At 33.3% G+C, this 15,075-nt stretch overlaps 1 protein-coding gene across 17 annotated transcripts in view; it reads left to right on the forward strand.

Moving 5' to 3' along the window:
- Positions 1-15,075, forward strand: part of MAP2 (microtubule associated protein 2) — a 291,614-nt gene that overhangs the window by 262,379 nt on the left and 14,160 nt on the right. For all 17 annotated transcript variants that reach the window (XM_037849208.1, XM_037849209.1, XM_037849207.1 and 14 more), the window contains 2 exons: positions 3,756-3,900; positions 6,696-7,036. In XM_037849208.1, coding sequence (XP_037705136.1) covers positions 3,756-3,900; positions 6,696-7,036 — 486 coding nt within the window. The remainder of the gene's footprint in view (positions 1-3,755; positions 3,901-6,695; positions 7,037-15,075) is intronic.

Here is a 15,075-nt window from a genome sequence, read left to right on the forward strand (position 1 = left end):
AAAACCTTTTGGAAATTTTCAAGTCCCTTGGTTTTCAAGTAACTGTACAGGAATTGACATCCAATGCTTACACTTATGACAGAAACCACGTACATCTTACGACACAAATTTTTTTCCCTTGTCAATGCCCATCTAGTCTTTCTGAAGAAGAGAGATCAGGTCATCGTTCTAATTTTTTCCATTTATCATCCTCTTTTTTCCTTCCTAATCTTCATCCTCTTCCTATATGTTTCCTAAAACTCCAAGATCACCTCTTATTTGACTTATTTCTGATATTTAAGGCATCATCAGAACAGTTCTCTCTGATTTTGCAGTTGATCTTCATTATGAAACTGACCTATCCAAAGTCCCATCAATTCATTTTATTTTTTAGCATGGCATTAATAACTGTCTTCCGTATCCAGTGGCAATCCAATTTCTCTATTTTCCTTCCCTAAATCACACTTAATTTTCAGCCTTTTGTGGGTGGGATCAATGAAAAAGAATGATTTGTGCTGACCCAATTACACTTCCACTCAAGATGTGGGGTATGTAAGCAAGAAGTGATTTGTGCAATCTGTGTGTGCTTATGATTCTGTTGAAGTGACTACGGAGTTTAAAACTTTAGATAAAACCTCAATTTCAGCTGCAATTTTTGTAACAGCCAAATCATATTAATTATTTGAAGATAATGATCTCCTTGGCTTGGTCATACTTGTCTATATTTTTAACAGAGTCTCCCAAGAGACATGTGGCATGCTAGCATTTCTTGCTCCAAAAAGCCGTGTATACAGCTCACTTACTTGTACTTGCAAACACTCTCCCCAAAGATTATCAACACCTATAAATTAAGTCTTGTGATTATTATGAGTAATCTCTTCAGTGCTGATTTTTATTTTTAGAATTTATAACACATCATACAGACTTTAGTCTGTGCATAAAAATGTTGTTGTTCCAGTATATAACTTGGTCCCAGTAGGCATATTACTTATAAAATGGACTCATTATATATAAGTACTGCAATTTTTTTATTAAAGTCAACATAGATTGTTTTAGAATAAAACAAATAAATATTCTTAATCTTTAAAAAGAAGTTTTCCCATTTTGAGGCCTCAAATATACCTTGTGCTGAAAAGTTCTTGAAATGTGATCAAGATATGGATTATGTGTATACTTCAATGCTTGTGTTTATTAGGGAAATAGTTCCAACAGACTTTCAAGATATTTTCCAGTTATGGTGTAATTGTAAGGTAAATGGATTAGAGTCCTTATACATAGAAATTCATATAGAATATTGTTATCGATATGCTCATTAAATGGGAAAACAATATTCAAATCTCAAAAAATATCAAAATTTGGCTACTTACCTAGCATGATCTGTTTAATCAGAGAAAAGAGAGTCATGTCATCATCTTGCTGATTGCCATTGTAATATTCTTCCTATCTCAAGGCTTATTTTATAAAAAGTGTTTTTTATTGGTAATACAACCTTTAGCAGTGGAATTCAAGATTTGTAGCCCTTATTGTGATGTCTGATAGTGGACTGATTTCAATTACAAGAGTACTTGCAGAGTTTGGAATTTGCAAGGAGTTGGCCATTGTGCCAAATTTCACTTACTAATCACAGTGTAATTATGGGCCCTCTGGGGAACTTTCTTCTCTTCCCCAGAGGGCACAGAAGCAAGAATGAATGTAATGTTCACTTTTGAAGTAAACTAATTGAAAATTCTATGTATTGTGAATATATATTGTAATGTATGACTTTGTATTGGATATAATAGAGTGTGGGACTTGTTTCCACAAACCTTCTATAATTTATCACTCACAATAACCCAAGCTTATTGAAGAAACAACAAACATCTTAAAATTGTGTTATATTCCTGAGCAATTGGCTCCAGAATGCAAAAGGCTGACTCATAGGGCTTCCAGTTTCTCTGCTCACCCAAAGTAACCCACACCAGAGCAGTTTGCTCAGAGCTTTTATGCTTTAGTCCTATACTCAAACCTTGGGCTTTAATCATATGAGGTTTTAGCCCTAGCATGTTTCTTTCCAGGAAAGGTCTCTTTTGCCCCACTTATATAGGGTAAATTATAGCATTTCCACTTTCAATCATGTCTTTAGCTTCTCTGGGTAGATTATAGACTTGTGAGTTCTCATATCAAACCATGCACACTCACTTCAGTCTCACAGTTTTACAAAGCCAAGTTCTTCATGTCTAAACATTAGTTTTCTTTCTTCCATTCTTCCATTCATCTATCCATTTATCGACCATTTATTCAACAAATGTTCATTGTGTCTGTACTCTGTACCATAAAGAATCACAATATTTGGTAGTAAAGGCAAGCAAATTACATGGAATCCTGGTCTAGACCTGATTGAAAGGTCAAATGGCTTAGCATTATTTTATTTTTATGTGAGAATGTTAATTACATTTAAAAGGGGTATTCAATGAAAATCTCTTGTCCTCACATAAATATACATCTCCATCACTGATTATAACCATTTGTCATGTGTTACTAAAGGCAGAGATTTAATTTCTTGTATGTTTATACTTCAAATTTTCTTTTTTTATTTCATAGTTTGGTTTATTTTATGCTTTTGTTTGTTTTCTTTCATGGTTAGAATTCTACCTTGTCAAAGATTCCTGCCTTGCAGGGTAGCACAAAGTCCCCAAGATGCAGCTCAGCCTGCCCTAGTACGACTAAAAGGGCTACATTTTCTGACAGTTTTTTAATACAGCCCACCTCAGCAGGCTCCACAAACCATTTGCCATACTCAGAATCAGGGAATAAGGTAAGGCAGCAGGTCAATAAAAGGCGCAGAAAGTAGTGTGATTTGGGAGATGCTTATAGGACACAGTGCAAGAAATGTATGAAAGCAAAGACATTAAGTTCTAAAGAATTTGAAATATACATAATAGACCCTTTTAAAAACAGATAAAAATTAAATGTTTCAATAGTTCTTAACAACTTAACAAGTAAAAAAATATAGAAAATATATATCTTTCTCTATATTATCCAGTATTAATTTATTATATGCTTGGTTATTATCTTATAAATTAACTAATTTAATTTATTATATGCTTGGTTATTATCTTATAAATTAACTAATTTAATGAATTATATTATATATAATATGATATATTGTATATAATCTAATATATATATTATATATATATATATATAACAATATAACAGTTCAGGCACATTAAGGTTTAATCCTAACTCTGCCACTGGGTGATTTTGAAAATATTACATAATCTCATTAAGCCTGATGCCTCAGCTGTAAAGTGTACAAAATATTTTTGATTAGATTTAAATAAAAATGTATATAAAATGCTTAAGAGTTTTTGTCACATTAGTGCACAACATATGGAAGTGGTCATTGTTGGGAATATCATGCGTGCAATGCCTTATCACCAGTAATTTCTGGAGGTTAATGAATTTTCATGCTAATAATGATTTTTCAGTAAAATTATGAATTTTCTGAAGATTATCTGAGTAAGTTAATTTTTAGCAATACTATCATTCGGAATTTGAACTTCACAATCAATTATTAGAACTAATTCTGAAATAATATATTTTTATAAAACCTTTGGGCAAATATGAACTCTTTTTTAAGTTACGAAGTAAAAATGCTTGTGAGTATATGAAATTTTGTAGGGTATGAAGGAAATTCATCTATAAGCTCAAAAGCAAAAAAAAAAAAAAAAAATCAGAGTTATGTAATTAAAATAAAGATTCACAAGAATCAGTGTCTTTTTCCCCCCAATCAGGATGGAGTAATCAAGAGCCCAGAAAAGCGCTCTTCTCTGCCAAGACCGTCCTCCATTCTTCCTCCTCGCCGTGGTGTATCAGGTGACAGAGATGAGAACACCTTCTCTCTCAACAGTTCCATCTCTTCAGCTCGAAGGACTACTCGTAGGTTTATTTTGGTTTGGCTTCCCTTGTCATCATTTTTTAAGTCCCATAAATGGAGTAAAATTTTTATGTATTTACCTTTTACATCTGTCAGATAAAGCATACCTTAAAAACAGATCATAGTCATTCCTAAGAATAGAAAAAATGGGCTTATATTGCCCTACTACTCATTAAATAAGATTGACATTTATCTCTCTTGTTTCAAAATTTGGAGCAATAAAGAAAACCCTAAGTAATCAATAGAGAAAAACAACAGTCAGGGATTTTAAAAATATGCATCTATATAAGCTTAAGCCTTACTAGAATTCCACATTCTAAAATCTAACTGGAGTCAACTATCAAAACCCAGCATCCTCCTCAATTTGTTAAGAACCTGCATTCCAAATGAGGCTGTAAATGTAGCAGGTTCTGTGCAGTAGCTTCGATTTCTTTTGACTGATGGTCCGTAATGACCTGGTTCATAGTTATATCATAACAGTTTTTGCAGAGAATATAAAAATGTTCCAATCATTATCCACTTGTGTGGATAAGTGGGGGTGCTTATATCGGGTTGCTACTAATACTATCTTGTAGAATAAAGATCCAGATTATTTTCCTAAGTATTTTTCTACTATAACAAAAAGAGCAACTATTTACTGAGCATGTATAGATACCAAGATCTTAAAATTTCCCATTTCATTTCACTCAATGTAATTAACAGTGCTGAGGGCCCTGACATTAATAACCTCACTCCACCTACTGAGGAGAAAACTGACTTGTAGAGAGGTTAAGTTAATTTATGCAATGCTGCATAACTCATAAGTGGTTTAATTTGGTTCTCGGGCCACCAATATGTTCAAAACCTGCGCTCTTAAAGTCTTCTGTACATATATCTGGAGAAAATACTACTAGAGAACTGCTCAATAGAATGACCTGGAAATAATATCTCTGTGATTTAGGAAAAACAAATGATGGAAATTGCTACCACTGATTCATTACTTCTTTTTAAAAATATTTAATAATAACTGACCCACTTCGAATGTTACTATTTTGCATGGCACTGTGTTTCCTGTCTACATAATAAAAGCATTTATTAAAAATTGAGCAATTGTGCCCTACACCATTTAGTTTCATACTTCTAATTATATACTAGAAACACTTTGAAATCACTAAATTCTTTTAGCAAAAACAGTGATCAAATGAACTAGCAGGAGGGCACTTAAGAGTTAGTAATTTTCAAGAAAAAGACTACCTCCAAACACGTAGAGTTGGAATTGGTCATTAGCAATAAGCCCAAGGATGGTGAGCTAATATATGGTCTCAAAGGCACCAACTGCTCCCCAGAGGGACACCTTGAATCATGGTTGTATTTATTGCTATGGAAACAAAATGACATTTTCTTCATAAATCTAGATCTTCAAGCCACTCTGCTCTACATTTAAAAATGTATCTTTATTAAATTGCTTTTAAAATTTTAAGTCAACTCTATTTTAACCTTTATTCTTACTTATGTTCAAAAGCATATTGCTTTGTATTGTTTGGTAACAAACATAGCTGATTCTCTGATAATCTAAAGACAAGGGGTTTATTTTATCACCAAATAGCAACAGCTACAAGGTGTAAGACAATTATAAGAGCAAGCAATTTGCCTACTCCCATCCCCTAGTCATTTCCTTACCTGCCCATAGAGCTAAATAAATATTAAGTGACTAATTGCAGGTGGAATTTGAATGCTTTAAAAATGTGAATTCTCAGAAGCTAAATATCATACCGCGATTAAAATCTAGCTAACATCTGGCCAAATGAGGCCCAACATCCTCATTTTTTAAACAAGAAAACAATAGCTGTCCTATCACGTATGCTGTGTGGTTATTGAATGAAAATGTATTCATAAAAGTCCTTTGAAATTTGCAAAGTAGTCTAATTTATATCATCCTCCTTCAACAAAAGCTTTGAAGTGACATTAAAAACTGCTTACATTCAAAAATAAAAGGGGGGAGAGGGGAAAGAAATAATAAAAAAAAGGCTGAGATGAAGCTGAAGCAAAGAAATAGATCTCAGAATATCCTGCATATTGATTTGACTCCAAACTGCCAACCTAGTGATGAAAGCAGAGGAGAAAACACAACCAGGTAAAAGATTTGCCATTCATATATGGTTGAAACATCCCAGTTTCTAAGGAAAGAAATAGAATTTTTGGTATTAAGAGCTGAGATAAATTTCTTTTTTATAGGGAACAATAAATAATATAGTAGAACAATATATGACAACGGGTCAGCTTTCAGCAAACATTAGTACATCGCATCACTCCTCAATATAAACTGAAATACAATTCAATAATTACCATTCCACACAGGCCAAAACTATGTCATCTAGATACACAGTTTGATGTTGTGGGTCCACCTGGACCTCAAAATGAATTTGCTGTCCAAAGGAATGAATGGTTTGCATGTCATTCAGGCAATCTTCAGTAAATATGAGTCCATGTAAAACATTAGGGGTAGACTCTTTCCAACTAAAGGTAGATCCATATAACTTCGCCATCACACAACTGGAAAATGTTTTTGACACACTCATATGAGGTTGGAGAGAATAACCCGGTTTTATCCTCACATTAACAGCAAAGCCAGTTTAAAAAGAATGTCACCAGGTTATGAACCTAAAGAAAGTAAGTTTTTACCTATTTTAGGTTTATTGTAATAAATCATGGGTGTCTAAATGCTTTAGAAATTGAGTGCATTGTGAGTTCTAACAATCTATGAGGAGAACTTCCTAACACTGAAGTTTGGGTTTTGTCTTTTCATATGGTAATACAGGGTCAGAGCCAATTCGCAGAGCAGGAAAAAGTGGCACATCAACACCCACTACCCCTGGATCTACTGCCATTACTCCTGGCACCCCACCCAGCTATTCCTCACGCACACCAGGCACCCCTGGAACCCCTAGCTACCCCAGGACCCCTCACACACCGGGAACTCCCAAGTCTGCCATCTTGGTGCCGAGTGAGAAGAAAGTGGCCATCATACGTACTCCTCCAAAATCTCCCGCTACTCCCAAGCAGCTACGGCTTATTAATCAACCACTTCCAGACCTGAAGAATGTCAAGTCCAAAATCGGATCGACAGACAACATCAAATACCAGCCTAAAGGAGGACAGGTAAGACTCACATGAGGACATATTTGCAGCCTTACGTAAAATCTCATTACATTTTCCTCATGCTATATATAAGGATTCTTAACTCTTAAGTGTGCTTAAAATAAAGGGGAGGTGGATGTGTTAAAGAGTTGCTGGTTGTGATTCTCTACTAAGTTTGGACATTATCTGTAAAAGCTAGTGTATGAAATATGAGAATCATATGACATGTCCATTCCTTATGGTTATTTAATAAAAACAGACTAAAAGCAGTCAGTGATTGCCTAACAGATCTTTTTATTGCTTTGTGGATTTTAACTTAAGAGAGTAAAGTTACATTTCTGATATGAATTTGAGTCTTCTGTCTAGAGTAGAAGAATCCTGATTGCAAGCTCATTTGACTTTTAGTTTTTCCACTTTCGTCTCCTTGCTTCATCCCTAAAGGTCTCATGACATCTTCAACCATCACCCATGTTCCCTCCAAAATCAGAGCATGTTTCACCAAATTTTTTCTCTGGCTGCTATTGCCTAACCATTGTAAACTGCAGCTATTCATGTTGATAATAACCAGACAGCTCCGTATGACTGTGATGAATAAAACTGTTGTCTTAAAACATATATTTAAATTAATTTTATTGAAGAAGTTATTTTTAAAGCTCTGCCTCTTAACTCTTAACTTTAGCTCCAGAGGAAACATTCACGTCTTTTTCAATCAGGGGCCTTTGGGTTCTGCATTGACCTGACTCCTGCTTATGACTTCCTCTTCACTCATATGTTTAGACAAAGCAATTAGCCTGGAAAGAAATGATACCCAGTATTATTGGTATTACCCATGGGATAGTTCAATATTTCTTGTCAATGAAGAGATAAGAGAACATACGCCATCCCTGAAAGAAAGGAAAAAGCAAGAACTTCATTTGTACATGAACAAACTTAACACCCTCTCAACATCATAAGAAATCCTTTCATTCTAACCTTGACATTCTTTCCTGTCACGTTTTTTCTTGACTCAACATTTTCTGCTGCCGATTTTTGGTGTCCCTCCTCCATGCCAAAGAAAATCTATTTTCAGCCAGGTTAAGAAGAAAGATCTTGCCAAAATGTGAAACTATCAAGGACTCCCACTCACTGTTGAAACAAAAATGCATTGTTGCCCCTTCCTTCTTTGCAGTCACGTTATGATTCTGTTCAAGAATCACATTTTTTTTTCTGTTCAAGGATTCCCAAGAAGTTAAGAAAACTCAACTGTGGGTTGGTGGGGGGGGGGGGGTTGAGCAAGGAGGGGGATTGATATGCCCTTTTCAGAACATCCATAACTTTCTATAATAATATAATCATAGAATGATGCTTTTCCATAGAAAGATGTTATTTAAAATATGAGTTACTAGAAATCCTTTTTAAATACCATCCCCCAAAAAACCCAAACAAACAAAATTCAAATTCTACGAAGTCTAAGTCTGTAGTTCCTAAAAATATCATATATTCTTGTATTCATCAGAGTTTTGTAAACTTCCAAGAGAAGGATAAATATTTAGGCTTTGGGAAATATCCAAATTTCATATTATTTTTATATTTATACATAATTTAAAAGAGCAAGTTGAATAAAATCAATTTAGCACCAATTTGAAAGCTTATCACTTTAGTTTTTGGCAAGATGCCCTTTAAAAATAGAGTGATTATTACATGTATTTCAAATCAATTCTTTTTTTTATAAATATCCTTCTTTCCTAGTAGTCTTCTTAACTAAGTGTGGAGTTTCCCTGTTTATTTTCTGGAAAATATTGTCACTTAGAGGAATTTGTTTCTTCTTAGAATCTCAGGGGAATATAAATTATCTCTATTTTATTGAAACTAAAAAGATAGTTTAATAAAAAAAGAAAAGTTATTGATATAATTTGACAAAGACATTTAATAACATATGATATTATTCAAAGGACTTCTTCAGGTTATAGAGGTATAAAGAGTGGTTTTAGCCTCAGCTTTGCAAGAATCTCTAAGGTTAAACCAGTTCAAAAATTATGAAGAATTAACTAATTTTTTTTTTTCTTCATCATATCAGGTTGTGAGTATTTTTATGTCTAATTTTAATTGCCTTCTACTTACTATATTTGGTAAGTCATAAAATTAATGGAACATTCTTATTCTTTTGAGCTGAACTAAAACTGTGTTGTGATTAGTAGTTAAGGAATAGTAAAGATGTGACACAAAACTTTTAGAAAGAGCGAAAATAGTATAAAAATCACAGTGTCATTTGAAGAAAATCTCTTCTTTCATCAGGCAAGTGTTAACTTGCTGCAAAATTATCTTGTCTCGTTATCAGATGACTTGGAGAAAATCTACAGCAGTATAGAGTTAGTTATGAAGTTACAGGTTTCCTCATCAATATAAGAAACAGATAGAAGATACTTGCCTTCTCTTTGGTGACAGTCTTCTAATGCATGGATGGTGAGGAGTTACTCTTCCATATGTGTTAAACTGGAGGTTTTGTATGGATTGCTTGAGTTCCCACTTTATAGAATGACTGAGAGATTTTTATGTTAGGATTTCAGAGAAAGTATCAAGATGCTATACCAAAGACCTTAGTTTTCTGATTGAGGATCTATAAATGCACACTATTGGGAACATTGAAACCAATGGCATGTTGTTCTAAATTGCAAACTGATTACCCTAGGGTATTTAAATGGACAGTGGCTAGCTCAGAATCTTTTGAAGAGGACAGGACAATAGTTATACCTTCTATGGGAACCAAGTATTTTAATAGGGATATGCATTCTGTAGAAAATAGTCATACAATTCTCATTACTGAAGATAATAAATGTAAAGATGTAACAGTAATTCAGTTTCATCTTCACAGACTCTATTGTAAAATTTGGAGTGGTTGGATTTTACGTAAATTTTAATTTTGTGATTTTTAATTTTTTATTATTTTTTGAAAGTTTATGAAATCATTAAGAATAGGGAAGGCAAATGTATAAAAAGATGTATATGTCTTGGGAACTCAACAACTTCCCTTAATAAAGGAAAGCTTAATTATTTGCCTCAAATTTGAATGTTTATTGCTCTTCCATATATATAGGATTTGTGCTTATAGCCATTATCTTTTCATTATAAGTCCAGTTTTCTGTTGGCAGAAAGCTCAGCTCAGTGGTTCACTGTAGCGAGGTAAATCTATGCCTAATGGAATGGATAAGGTAGAAAATACGAAGAGCTTTACTGAAAGCAATAAAGTCCATCTTTTCAGCTTAAATATAAATTCATTCACTGGAAAGAACACATACAATCATGTAATCGCCCTAGATAGTGAACTTGATTAATTTAAGTCAGGGCATAAGAAAGATTATCTTATTAAGTATATTGATTTTAAACTTTCTCCCCAAAATACATGAAATCTAAGTTTCTAAGTCTAAGATACTCATCTGGTTCTAATCCATCCATCTCAATTTCACAGAATAAGGAACAGAAGCCTTCACATTATCTATATCTTGTATATACACCTTCTAATAATGTCTTTTATAACTGAGCTACAAAGCTGGATTCTATAATTTTGTAATTAAACTTTTCTAAAAAATATGTAATTTTATATATCTTAGACTTTTTTTCTTTGTTTTGACTTGTGGTACAACATGAAAATGGTAATTTAATTTAACAGTGGCTTCCATGCCAAGGCTTTATCACATTAGAATTGAAATTTGATACGTCTGAGCTTTTATAACATTTATATGGAACAATTTAATGCCAATAATATTAAATTAATACTCTATGAAAAAGTTGAAACCATTAAATGTGTAAACTTAGGTTGCAATTCTTTTAAAGATTTTTGTAGTCTCCTATGACTGGAAGATTATTTTTAAAATAATTTTAAAAATCAAGGTTTTTAAAATACATATAATTAGCTGACTTTTGAATTTATATGGATAACATCAAGGTTCGCTAATGAAATATTAATTCTAAATTCAACCATGGCATTTTGTAAGATGACAGAGAGTGCTTTCTTCTATTTCCTCAATAATTCCAGAAACCCAAAATTTTACATTAATTTATCAAGCAGTCAACAAGTATTTATTGAGCATCTACTATCGGCAATGCCATCTTCTAGATATTGGAAATGTAACAATGAACAAAATACAATTCCTGAAATTCTAGCCTTCATGGAATTTGCATTCCAGGAGAGAAAAGCAAATATGTTAAGATACTACTAAGTGTGAAAGAGAAAAATAAAGCCAAGGAAGAGGCTTAGGATATGTTGAGGGGAAACTGCATTTTTGAATGGGTGGCTAAAAAAGGCCTAAGAAGGTGATAATTGAATAAAGACTTAAAGAAGTTAAAGCACAAGTCAAGCAGATAATCAAGGGAAGGTGTTCTAGACAGAGGGAACTGCAAGTGCAAAGACCCTGAGATAGAAGCATGCCTGGAATGTTTGAGGAACAGCAGGGATGTCAGTGTGGCTAATACCACATACATCTTTGAGAGTAGAAAGTTAATATTAAATTATTATTTTTTATCACAGCAATTATTCAAATAACAGAACTTTAGTATTGACAGTTCAGAAATCTAAGAGTTATCTTTTCATCTCCTATTCCCTCATCGCATATCCAGTCCATCTTTAAGTGCTAATGATTTTGTGCCCTTAATGGCTCTTAAATCTGCTAATTTCTCTGTGAACTCTGTCACCATCCCAGGGCAAGCTAAGTTATCTCTTATCAATATGATTGCAATAGTTGTTAACTGGCCTTCCTGTATCCCTTGCTTTCTCCTCTGATGTACTCTTTTTTTTTTTAATGCAGTTTTGCTGAGATATATTTACATAACATACAGCCATTCAAAGTATACAATCAGTTGTTCACACTATCATCATATAGTTGTGCATTCACCACCACAATCAATCTTTGAACATTTCCATTACTCCAAAGAATAAAATTAAAATTAAAAGAACATCCAAAACATCCCATTCCCCTCCTCCCCCCATTGTTCATTCACTTTTTTTAAGTACAGTTTTACTGAGATATATTCACACACCCTACAGTCATCCACAGTGTACAATCAGTTGTTCACAGCACCATCATACAGTTGTGCATTCATCACCAGAATCAATTTTTGAAACTTGTCCTCACTCTGAAATAAAAATAAAAGCAAAAAAGAACACCCAAAACTTTCCATCCCCTCCATCCCACCCTATTCTTCATCTAATTTTTGTCCTCTGGTGTACTCTTGAATACTGCAGCCAATGCTTCTCACCCCATTTGTAATTGAACATTTCATTGTATAATTATTTATTTAACATCTATCTTGCTTAGCCTACTAGACCATAAACTCCATGAAATCAGAGACAAGGTCCATTTTGTCCTCGGGGTCCAGCACATAGTAGGCACTCAATAAACATTTGTTGAATGAGAGTTGAATGAATGTACATGCATTGTTTCTAGTGACATTCTTGAATAAGTGTGAATACCTTATACCATTACAGTTATTACCCAAAGAAACTTCCCATGTTTGGACACAGTGAATTTTTGTTAAAAGAATATTGGACTGGAATTTAAAAGCTGAGTTTTGGTCCAACTCATCTATTCAGTTATTGTGTGACCTTAGCTACTGACCACTCTGATCCTTGATTTCTTGTTTGTAGAACAGAAGCAACAAAATAATATTGGTGTTTGTATGTAGCACCATCTCGTTAAACTAGACTTTAAGGTCACTTTAAGTTCTCAGATCCATGGTTCTACTTAATAGGAGTTCTGACAGTATTTTTTCATTAGAGTTGGCAAAAAAAAAAAAAAAGGGAAAAACACATTCATTTGGGTATTATTATAGACTCCATATGTGCCCATGCCAAAGGATAACTGAAGCTGTTAAAAAGAGAGAGAAAAAGGGTAGTGTTTGTAAAATGAAAGAGGAATGTAACTGGGGAAGTGGGAGCATTAGAAAGGGAAGAGAGGAAGAGAGTGAAAGGAGAAATGGAATCTTTTCTGTATTTTCTTTTAAAATTTTAGGCATTATCCTGAGACATTTTTTGGTCTTTACCTGCTAATTTGAATAGCTTACTTTCAACTGTATATTCAATGAAGAAAATGGAATTAATTCTCAAGGCAAGTAATGAATTATAGTAAATGAATTACAGTAAAACAGGTTTCCCCATTACATAATTTTATACCACTGTGACGGTCTACTGAGTGCTATTAACAGAGTCATGTTTATAAAATAAGTAGACTAAAAGAGAAGGGTTCAAGCTTATTTAGATTTTTTTCTCATTCACATATTTATTCTTTCATCAAACATTTACTAAGACTGAATGGTGGATTCTACTATATGACAAAAGAGAGGTGGGGACAATAAGACAGGATCTCTACAATCTAGGCAGTAAAGAGGCTCTTTTCTTTTCTTCACCGGTCTTCCCCTAGTTTGTTGCCCCTATTTAATTTTAAGTTCTTCCCAAGCCATTTCTTTTCATCTCCTTAGGGCTACAAAAAAGAAGAATAATGAAATACCCCAGGAGCCTTAAAATACTGTCAGTCAGCCCAGCATGAAGTAAACTATTCATTGAAATACATTAAGTTACATTTACAAGGTTTTTTGTTTGTTTGTTTTGTTTTGTTTTTTTAAATCACAGTCATCATTATTTCAAAATGAAAGCTCCTTAAAATCAGGGACCCTGCCTTTATGCACTAGAACTTTTGCAACTATAATTCAAGCATCGTTTGCAAGGTAATGAAAAGTTTGTAGCTAGGCTTTGTAAATATTAATTATTAATAACTATGGAAAAATTATTACATTGGGTTTACAAAGTTGAAACCTGTGAAGTTCCTTTTTGCTTGTTCTTCATTCACAAGCCAAGTAATGACATGGGAACAAGCCTTGAGTCTTAGGTTATTTCAAGCTGAACATACTCTTTAAAAGTTACTTTCTTCACCAGCTTGGACCACTATCTCTTGGAATTTCTTAAAAATTTAAACTAAGGTAAAAAAAAATGTGATGTCAAGAATTTATGATGTATGAATTTGAAAAAACTCATTATCTGCTCATTTTTGTAAATCACAATGACTGTTGTGCTCATAACTTTCTTTCCAGCTCTTAGTGAGAAACCATTTAAAAATATTTAACAGGTTGAATGATTAAGCTCATTAATGTACTTTCCACCAAAAAGTTCTTTCCATATTCATCAGCATTATGTGGTTCATTGTCTATTCACTGTAGTTCTGTTTTCTTTGAGGCTCCAGCCTGCTTAGGAAAATTGAGCAGATTCCCTGAAGTGCCCTTCCACTTATTCATTTCTTTTAGAGTTTTGTAGACTTGTGTTTTGATATAAACTATTGTCAGTATTTGAATGTCTATTTAAATTTATTTATATATTTACTATTTACATTTTATATTAAGAGTTTTGAAGTCACTATTGGTCATTGTAGGCAGGATTAATTAAAAGTCTGAATAGATATAATGTTTGTATACCTGAATGCATTTTAACCAGAGTGTAGGTTTCTTAGCAGTTGTATCATTGAAGAGTATCATCTATGCCAGAAAACTTTTGATCTTCAAGAATATATGATATAATTATGTTTTTGTTTTAGTATATGATGCTTCAGGTTTTTAAAGAGTCTAGATAAATAACTTTTATTAAAATTCAATGTTATGGAAAGGGAAATGCATTTGAGAGATACCAAAATGTATTTTTCTAATGAAAGGACAAACGAGGGCTCCATTTTAAGCACTCTAGAGAAATGATGCAAACCACAAAAGTTAGACCTCTGAAAGGTAGAGAATTTAGGTGAGCAACTGTCCACTGCCTTCTCCCAAAAGTGTTCTTTCTAAGGCAACCTCAGATGGAGGAAGAAAGAAATGATGCTGTAACTGAGGTTCATACCTAGAAGATGCCCAAAGATTTAGTGTAAGATTGAGGGAGAGCTGAGAACAGAATCCAAACTTTTTGATTCCCAATTATTCTCCATGCCTCCCTACCTTGAGCTGACATGTGGGTTCTTTGATAAAGAAAGGAGAATCATTGTCAAATTAAAAAAAAAAAAAATCAAAATCCCATTTCTCAACAAATTCAAGTTGACATTGGGATGAATTCC

The sequence above is a fragment of the Choloepus didactylus genome, chromosome 9, assembly GCF_015220235.1.
Source record: "Choloepus didactylus isolate mChoDid1 chromosome 9, mChoDid1.pri, whole genome shotgun sequence".
Lineage (NCBI taxonomy): Eukaryota > Metazoa > Chordata > Mammalia > Pilosa > Megalonychidae > Choloepus > Choloepus didactylus.